Here is a 10172-nt window from a genome sequence, read left to right as displayed (position 1 = left end):
CATATGCTCATGCACTCATGGTTAACAAGTTGCATACCCTGGCTTAGTGGGAACGTGACCAGTTTCTATTCAGAACAGCTCTCAATTCCACCAAAGCGACCAGGTGCACAATAGCAAGGTACTCAACAAGAGAGCATATTTCATCAAGTTGACTGTGAATACAGTCAGAGTATGGCTCTTCCAAACTTCCACAGAAACATTCATTCCTCAGTCTCCCCTCCAAAATCAATGACCCAGTTCCTCCAATCCCAATTCGAGCTTACCAACTCAAGGTTCTGTCTGTTGCCATAGGCAGCTGCGTAATGGACAGCGGTGTATCCCTGCTTGTCCCGGAGAGAGGGGTCAGCACCATTATCCAACAAGAACTCTAAACAACTGGAGCAGATGTGAGTAGATTAGGTCAGATGCCCTGAATCAGATGCATGTGAAGGACCTAAAAGTTGCTGCACAAACCGCCTTTTGCCATGGTTTCTTATTAAAATGTCTCGCAACTGTACTGCAGGAGCCACAACTCTCAATGAAGAAAGGAGATTCCCCTCATTCACAGAGTTTGACAGAATAAGAACAGCTGCAGCCCTGTGTGAAACATTGCTTTCTACCCAACTTGTATGGCACGTAATTTGGCAGCTCAAAAACATCTTCAAAAAAACAACAACCAACTTTGCAAAAGAACAACAACAACAACAACCAACTTTTGTGTCTGGATTTTCACTTTTTGAAATATGGCAACCCTAGTTGGTAGGAAGAAACTCCACTGTTCTTCCCTGCATCACTACCACTTCCCAGTGCAAGTATGACACCTGTAAGATTTGGAAGCAGTTACTGAACTCCCCTCTCCATGTTAAACTGATGTCTGTGCACTTTAAAAATCCACTCAAGTTTGGTTTCAATAATGAAAAGGGGGGAGCAGATGAATAAAGGTAAGGATCTTTTTTTAAAAAAAGGGTTTGGAGTGCATTTTAAAGATGAAGCAGGAGGAGCAATGAAAACCTGGGGAGACCTTGTCCCACACTGATTTGGCAAAAGCCCAACCTGCTGGTTGATTTAAGCACAATAATAGGACAGAACCCCCTAACAATGGCCGCTGCCCAAACCCAATCAGTCATTTAAAAACCGGCAGTGCTGTGTTAAATTCAAACTGTCACTCTAGTTGGTACAAGACATATGCAGAGGCAGCTGAGCTCCTAAAAAATGTGTGCCAAGGCAAGTGAAGATGGGCTACTCACAAGATTGCCTCCTTCAGTCGTGACTCCTTCAGTGGCTCTTCGTCAGTGTCATGGCTGTTTCCTGAATGAGTCTCAGCTCTGCAAGAGTGAAAACCTTGATCAGTTTTGCTGAGACATAGTAGAAAAGGGACTGTGCAACACCATGTAACAAATCAGGTAAATCAGGACAGGGTACAAAGAGCCAGTATGGATCAATCTTGATGATCTCAGTGGCTCCGACTGAATTTATCTTATCAAATTCATAGAAGCAAAATATGACCTGGAAAAAAGACGTGCCATAAGCCTGAGCTACCTTTCAAAAGTCAGCATGGCATCACACAGGAGAGTAGGAAAAGGATTGTAGACATTTAAGTAACTTCACTGGCCCAAGAAGGTATAAAGGTAAAGGTAAAGGGACCCCTGACCATTAGGTCCAGTCGTGGACGACTCTGGGGTTGCAGCGCTCATCTCGCTTTATTGGCCAAGGGAGCCGACGTACAGCTTCCAGGTCATGTGGCCAGCATGACTAAACCGGAGCGGTACCTATTTATCTACTTGCACTTTGACGTGCTTTCGAACTGCTAGGTTGGCAGGAGCAGGGACCGAGCAACAGGACCTCACCCTGTTGCGGGGATTCGAACTGCCAACCTTCTGATAGGCAAGCCCCAGGCTCTGTGGTTTAACCTACAGCACCACCCGCGTCCCTTAAAAGAAGGTATAGTGCAAGTTAAATTTCAACTTTTTGGAGAAATGTTCTTAAGTCTCTACAGACAGGGGGAAAGTCTGAAACATCTACAACAGCAGAAAGCAAAGTCATGCACACCCCAAAGCGATTATGACTTTAAGATCTGAAGTATAAATTCTCTATCGCCATTTTAGACTTTGGTTTCTAATGTCTAAACATTTGGGCAGGTAGCACCACGATCCTTATCACTTCAGCTAGATAAAAGATGAGTCATGCCATTTTAAATCACTGTTAAAAAAAACACACCCAAAAACCAGAATGCACCAGTTCATTATTTGTTTTTCACAATACTTCCAGTGAGGGCTTTAATGCTACACTTTCTATCCCCAAAAAATCCTAGAAAGTGAGAAGAAAAATACTGTATCTACCGCAGATCTTTCTTGTGAAAGAATTGCACTTGACTGCTGCCATGTTACGCAAATGCCCCCCAGCCCCCACAAGCCCTTTCTCCTACCTCCTGTAAGTGTCCGAAGCAGCAGCATAATGTAAGGGGGTGCAGCCTTTACAGTCAGCTTCGTTAATACTGGCTCCGGCAGTGACTAATGTCACTGTACACTGATAGCTGCCATTAGCGGCTGCATAGTGCAAAGGAGTCCTGGATGGGAAAAACGAGACTTGAGGCACTTACAAAACACAAAGCACCTTTTAATACGTTAGCACTGTAAGCAATGAATGCGGTTCAGAGTTTCCATTTCCTCAATCTGTTAACAGAGTAGGCTCCGTTGGGTTAACATGTCAACTTTTGGTCCTGCATGGATCTAACCTGGGTTAGTTTGCTGTGTTGTCTTGAGCTAGTCCTCAGCCAACGTGTCCTTTGCATCCCAGATAATTTACTATGTCTTTCATTTACACCCACTTTATATTGCTCATTAACAAAAAGTTCTTCGGGTGGCAGAGAGCGTTCATCCTCACAGCCACATTCTAAGGGTTCCTCTGCAAATGCCATTTACAGATAGAGAACAAAGACTGAGATTATGAGTCCCTGACCAAAGAGGGATGTTAACTGTGATCTCACGACCTTCAAAGCAGACACGTCATCCAGTAGTACATCAATGGATCTTGCTAATGCTGTGTTGCATTAACAAACAGAAAAGCAATGTATAATCCCTCTCCTTCCAATTCAGCAGCTCCCAACAGAGCAGCACTGAGCTTTGGTAGAGCAAAAACATTTCTGCAAGTGAGCACCTTAAGCTCACCCTCAGTGCAATAAGCACTGAGTCACACTTATAAAAGCAGTCTCCTGTTAACACAGTGCAAGGCCTTCACAGCCTTTGGACAGCTTTCAATGCCACTGACCTACAGCCTTTCCTTGCCCAAAGGCAAAACTGCATGGTGCTCTTAATTTACCTTCCAAACTTATCTCTCTCCTCAAGTCAGCTCCGCTGCTCAACAGCAAGTTAAGACATTCAACATTCCTGCAGAGAAGCCAAAAACAAATATAGAATACACATGAACAATGTGATTGAAACAAAAGAGGCTGTTAGAATGAGAGAGTCGAGAGATTTTGCAAGGTGGGAAGCCTCAGTAGGATTTAAAGGCACAGAGTGGAAGCAATCTCTTAGGAAGGAGATAGCACAAAAGATCAAGGACGATTTCCAGTCAAGGATGTAGGCTTGCTAAAACAGAAAATGCACACATTTCACTCAAGCTTGCTTTTTACCAACTGATTCATAAATTAAAGGGCTAGCAGAGTGGTAGCAAAGTATGTCCTATTTTTAAGTAGAACAGAAAACAGAAAACAAAAACTGCCCTCCAAGTCAAGGATGTCGTTGTTTCTGCCTCTTCAAGCAAATGGACCAAGACAACACCCACCAGGTGGTGTCCTAGTACCCACTTGAGAAGTCAAATCAAAAAACAGAATACATTTGAACAATGTGATTGCACTCTTAAAAAAAAAAGAACTGATCCAAGAGTACTGGGTCTGCCTGAATGCACGGTGATTTGTTTGTATAGATTGGATATTCAAAATGGTAGCCGCTAGACAACAAGCACACAGATACCCTCTGGTTTTCTTTGTATTCACATGCAGGGTCAACCAGAATCCAGGTTTTTGTACACTTTGGAAGTGTAACAGCTTCAGTTTTGCTGGCACACTTTAACTAACTGTCCTGATAGCACAGTTCCCAAGAGCACTATATCATTATGGGTGTGGCTTATCGTCTAGAGCAACTGGGAAAGATAACAATGCAGACAGGGGATTCTATTACTCCAGTGATGAGAAACACTTTTTCTCCTGTCAATGGATATTTCCAGGGCGGGAGGGAGATTTGCCAGGAGCCACATGCTGGCAGCAAGGGGGGGAAATTAACCCAAAGTGGGTGGGGCATCCTTTTTCTCTCTCCCCAGTTGCACCCAATTCAGTGGGATGCTGAGAAAAGGACACAGATCACACTTGCCAGAGGTCTGAATTGCTTGCTTGCAAAAGGTCGCCCCGCCCCTTACCATCACTTTCTGCTAAATTTTGCTCCCTCCACCATGCTTTTTCCACGCTTCCTTCCTTATGGCTTCTTTCCCCTCCCACAGGTAATTAGGCTGAAGGCTGCATGGAGCCCTTGAGGAACAGATTCTTCTTCCCTTTATAGTATGTTTGCTGGATCAAAACAAATCCATTCATATTTGTTCTGAAGTGCAATTGGAAATTCCACTTCACACAAACAAGGAATCTCCCAATTAGCTCTGAACACTGGGGATTAGAAGAGAGCTCCAATTTGATTACACCACGACAGCTGTACAGTACTTCAAGGCAATGGAAACCTGAATCTGTTCTTTTCTAGTCAAACAGAAATAAACAAAGCCAGATAGTCTTTTGACCTTTCTCTCCTCTTTACTTAACCAAAGGTAGCCAGTGAGATAGGAATAAGCAACAGGGCAATAAAATCACGCAGATCAGTTCTGAAGAATATCTTGCCTAAGTAAGAAACTGATTGACTACTCACCCTCCGGACGCAGCAGCATGGAGGCAGGTCCTCCCGAGGTTATCTGGCGTATTGATATCAAAGCCTGCAGACAGCACATGCTCATTGCTAAGTGAAGAGACGATGCTGTACAACTGACCTGTGAATCAGAAAACAGCAGGGAACAGGTCAAGTCCATGATTCTGGCCAGTGATTCCATGGGAAGGTTATTATCTGGAGTTCAGATTTCTAAATGTCTCAATAATCCTTCACAGGTGCAGAGTTCAATTGTTCAGTTGATAGGCCTTCTGTGCCCCGTTACTTGTCAGATGGTGAAGAGCACCTTCTGGTCCTCATTTATTTATATTTCTTCTACCACACTGTTCCTTTCCAGCAGTATACCAGCTCTATAGACGCAAACCTAAATCTAGGAAGTCAGGTAGGATTTCAAAGCCCAAATAATTAAGCTAAGAAGAAAGCATGTGCAATGGACAACCTAATGCAAAGTAAGCAATCTCGTGTATTATTTGAGCTTAGAATGTGTGCGCAAAAATTTGTGGCACAGATGAAGGAATTAGGCAGAAACACAAGCTCAAGTTTAAGACAGAAAATTTCACTCCACTGTCTACCTCAGAGCAAGATAAGCAAAACCTTATTTTTCTCAACAAGCTCTGGGCTGTCCCTTGCCCTGAACGATGGAAAAATACGGTCTCCCAACAACCTCCCTTGGACCAGGTTTGGGGAACTTTTGGCACTCCAGATGTTGTTGAACTACAACTCCCATCAGCCCCAGCTGGCTGGCTTACTCTGAATTCAGGCACATATGCAGAATGGACTGTGGCTTCTTATGAATACAACCCTACTCCAAAACCTGAAGTGAGAGGACAAGCAAAGGGTGTGCTATCCACATACCTGAGGAAAGTAGCTTACGACAACAGTCTGAGAATCCAAAGAGAACAGCTAAGTGCAAGGGGAACATGTCATGGATCCCACGCCTGGCAAACCAAAATAAAGAATTATTGTGTGAGAGAGAAAGAGGGAGAAAACACACACACACACCACCCGATATCAAGGTGGAAAACACAGCCAGCAGCAACACAGAACTGAGTTTCCGTGTAGCTGGCAAATAACCCCATTTCTGGGCAAGTAAACAAAATGTACAAAATTTTCACTCTGCATGAAGCAAATAATTGGTGAATTTGCAATCACTAATGTAGGGCAGATGTTACTCCATACACACATGCACGAAAAAGGTTGAAAGCAGCACTCAACCATCCACCACTCAGTATCCAAATGCGTGTGCAAAAGTGCGGTGGCCTGGTACACGTGAACTCGTAATGCATTACAAGTGATCTGAAATGTGACCCACTGACTGATGCCACATTAAGAAGAAAAAGTCCTTGCCTTGCAGTATCAGCACCATTCGTCATCAAAGTACTAATTAGCAGCTCGTGGCCGTATCTAGCAGCAACATGGAGGGGGGTATTGCCATATTTGTCAGCGCAGTCAATCTCACTGCCTAGAAAAGCAAGCAGGATTCATTATTTACTTTGTTTTTCAAACTGACCAGAAGCAAGGGACAACTCTGGCTTGGCAGGAAGGGAAGGGAAATGTACTAGATCAGTGTGCCCATCAATACCTTTGCAAAAGGTATCGGTAAATATCCTCTCAAAAATCTCTAACGCACAGGAGACCACTTGGTCTCTCTGCTCAGTTCCTGTTTTCACTGGCTCAGTCTCTCCTTAACATGCCTCCTTCAACATATATATATACTTATTCAAATATATAAAAAATACATGCCCATTAGAAAGTATATTTTTATATATTCTAAGCTAGAATATGGAAGTCAGATGGAAGAAAATAGGAGAAACCCAAAGAAAGAGAAAATGGGAGAAAGGGAAAAGAAAAAACTAAAGAAAGATCATATTTTAGATATGGCAGCCATTTTGTATTATGCTACAACGCCAAGGCAGCCATTTTGTGTAATGTTTCACTCCAACGGCAGCCATTTTGTGACTAACGCTCACAGCACTTCTTCAAAATTCCAGTTGGCAACTCCTGTACTAGATCTGACGAGGAATGATTTTCAGTCCTTTTGGCTATACTGCTAATGCCTTCGTTTTACTTTAAAGAACTCACTTATATTTGGGGCATGACTTCAGAACAGTAAGGACATGAGTTAAGAGTGGACCAACTGATGCTTCTGTAGTTCAAGGAATACTGTGAAAACCAAGGGGTTAGATCTGATTTTTATGGAATAATATGTAATGGTTTCATTGTATTAAACCTCCTCACAGAAAACTGGACTTTGGTTTTGACTGCCAATCTCAGCATAAGAAAAGAATTTGCTTAAATTATACACAAGTTAAACCATTGCAAGTGAAACAAAATACACACAGCTCCATCTGAAATGTCTACAGGCACAACATTATTCTGTGAATTATAAGGAAGAACTAGGAAGGACTGCAAGGAATAGTGAATACCTCTAATTAGAAAGGAAGACTGTTAAATATTAAGCATAAATACCGACGGGTGACTGAGAGCTTACCGTTTTGTATGAGAATTTGAGAGCGTGTAAACCGTCCGTGAATGGCAGCCATGTGCAAAGGACTCTTCCCTTCTTTACTCTGAAAACATCAAAGCAAGTTAGTAAATGGACACATCCTGCTAACTACAATATAAATTTGCCTTTAGTTCTCCCATCCTCGCTGAGACTCCCACCTCCTTCACTCAAAGCCTGACCGAATCCTGACTTGAGTGCTCATACCTGAAAGTTCACGTCAGCTCCGTTGTTGACGAGAAGTTCCAGGCACAGGGCTCCGTTGGTGGAGACGGCAGCAAAGTGCAGGGGGGTGAAGCCCTTCTCATTGGGCTGATTGACATTGGCGCCATAGTTGACCAGCTCATTGGCCACAGCATCCTGGCCCATGTAACAGGCAATGTGAAGTGCAGTGTTGCCAAAGAAATTTGGTTCATCAATCTACAAGGACAAGTGTAAAAAGACAAGCATGTGAACGTACCGTACCAATGCTGCTCAGAAAGAAGATCAGCAACTGCATTATGGGCTGCCCAAGGCCACAGCAACCTACTGTGCTTGCCGGCTCCATTTTTTTTTTCATTTATTTATTTATTTTGAAATAAAAATAGACCAGCTAGTTAAACAGCAGCAGGTATAAGCAGGGGGTTTGTTGAAGCCAGTATAAGACCTTGGGTTTTGATTAAAAAGCTAAGCAGTACATTCCCTTGCATACGCACATTGTTTTTTCCTGCCTGTTGCGCTGGTTGTGGAGACAGAATCCAGCAGGCATTAGAAATCACCAGTAAAATAACACGAAGACGGAAGTTAGCATCCACATGCAATTACTTCCCACATTTATTGTTAAACATTGCATCTTGAAAACTCGTTATCGCAAGGGGGAAGCATCGTTAACACTGGGGCTACCCATGCATTTCATTATGAAGATCCGTGTGACAAAGCTCTTTCCAGGTTTTTTCGTAGTTGCAATAATCCCCTCCCCACAGCACCTAACCTGTTTGAAACATGTTTCAAAGTACAGGTACACACTGTAAGAGTAAGGTCAGAATAAGCAAGAGCAGCGGCCATTGATTGGTACATTCACAGCACTTGCCTCTACTCCAAGCCTCAGCAGGTGTTTCACACCTCGATCTGGCCGCTGGCTGCTGCCGTGTGCAGCAGTGGTGTAACCCTTCTTGTCCTTGCACGTAACTTCAGCTCCTCGGGCCACAAGCAGCTTCCAAGACTTCCAGATGCCCTGGGAGGAGGCAATGTACAAACACAGAGAGGTATAACAAACACAGAGAGGCAACACAGGCAAACACAGAGAGATATAGCAATTTGAACAAGGCGTCCCACTCCCATAGAGATTTGCTCCTCATGTTGGAAGCCAATGAAGGTAGCATTGGACTATAAGGAGGGATAAACCACTCCTGACTCCACAGAATCAAAAATTGCCACGCTTTTGCGATATTTGGCTGGTGCTAATAGTTATTGCCGAGCTGTGGATTTTGTCACCTTAAAGGTTGTCTGAGCCAATTCACACTACGTTATAGACAGCCAAATGTGGTGATTTCTGCAAGATTTCATTTCTTTGTCCATTCCAGGAAGTTCACTAGATCAGGTATCTTTCTCCCTCTCCTTCCATGGACTGGGTGATAGAAAAAGCACCCAAAACAAGGATATTCAAATTTAGATTCAGCGTCTACCATACAATGAAAGATTTCAAACTTTTCTTCTCCACTGCTCCGTGCTTCACAGCTTATGGGCACATGTGGAGGGCATCTGACACAGGAACAGGGCTGCACACTGTGATCTATATGTTTTCCCTACTTGCCACTTCCATATACCGGTATGTTTATCTGCTCACGTCTAGACTTACTTCAGGTTTCTATGCTTTGGCAGTCCATTTCTTTGATTTGACAACTTTGTTTGGTGGTTTTAAAAAAGATAATGGCAGTTTAATTTGAGCACAATTTTACTTTACATAATTTCATAAACCAAACCTATGGACCTAAAAGGGTAAATTGCGACCTGTGAGCATTTAACTCGTGAGCATTCAGCTTTACATGCTTGGTAAGAACACAAAAAAGTCTGTAAAAATTTAAAAAGGGGGGGAGGGTGGAAGTCTGGGGAAAAAGACTTTGACAATCATGCCTAATTTGGCTTTACACCCTATCCCTGGAATGAAACCCCTGCATATGTTGAGAGCCACCTGCACATATTTAAGGAAATCTTCTTTACCTACTTCTAGGCCTACCTTTGAATTTGTACAAAACTGCTTCAGATGTGTCGTTTACTGTACTAAGATCATGAGAAGTTAGGAAGGGTACAAAAGGATGATTAAACATGCAGCTTTTCTTCTTAATGCAGAAAAAAGCAGCTCCCCCCCCCCTTCTCAGCTGAAGTGCAAAAAAAGACTAATGAGGTGTTAACAGCTCTAGATAGTATGTTAATAGCTGCTGGTGTATCTTAATGACTGTTTGTGTGATTGGGTTCCCTTTGGGTGGAAGAGATCTTTGAACGAAAAGAAGCCTTCCCCAAAAGCGAACTCCTTCCATTGGGAGAAAAAGAATCAGAAGGTAGTCTTTAAGCAGCAGATTCAACAATCATCATCACCATAGCATGTTGTGATGGCCTAACTCTTGTGGCGAATGAAGCAAGCAGAATGAGTTACAAATGCCCAAGTGCCATTTTCAAAATGGTGCCCAGAGTTAAACCCATCCTTAAGACTGGCATTGGGAGGCAACACATCAGCTGAGTTTGTACAGTGGTTGGCTCCGACTTGGACAGCACATGGAGGTGCCCTCTGA

General features: G+C 43.2%; 1 protein-coding gene across 1 annotated transcript in view; it reads right to left on the bottom strand.

The window, feature by feature from the left end:
* Positions 1-1226: 1226 nt before the first annotated feature.
* LOC117040688 (serine/threonine-protein phosphatase 6 regulatory ankyrin repeat subunit C-like) overlaps positions 1227-10172 on the bottom strand; it is a 31653-nt gene continuing 22707 nt past the window's right edge. The window contains 12 exon segments of the mRNA XM_033138621.1: positions 1227-1304; positions 2405-2545; positions 3298-3365; positions 4887-5004; positions 5757-5839; positions 6249-6363; positions 7393-7471; positions 7612-7824; positions 8474-8505; positions 8508-8544; positions 8546-8599; positions 8601-8617. Of these exon segments, the coding sequence (XP_032994512.1) occupies positions 2496-2545; positions 3298-3365; positions 4887-5004; positions 5757-5839; positions 6249-6363; positions 7393-7471; positions 7612-7824; positions 8474-8505; positions 8508-8544; positions 8546-8599; positions 8601-8617 (866 nt within the window). The 3' untranslated portion in view covers positions 1227-1304; positions 2405-2495.

The sequence above is a fragment of the Lacerta agilis genome, chromosome 2, assembly GCF_009819535.1.
Source record: "Lacerta agilis isolate rLacAgi1 chromosome 2, rLacAgi1.pri, whole genome shotgun sequence".
NCBI classification, from domain to species: Eukaryota; Metazoa; Chordata; class Lepidosauria; order Squamata; family Lacertidae; genus Lacerta; species Lacerta agilis.
This window is presented reverse-complemented; position numbering and strand designations above follow the sequence as displayed.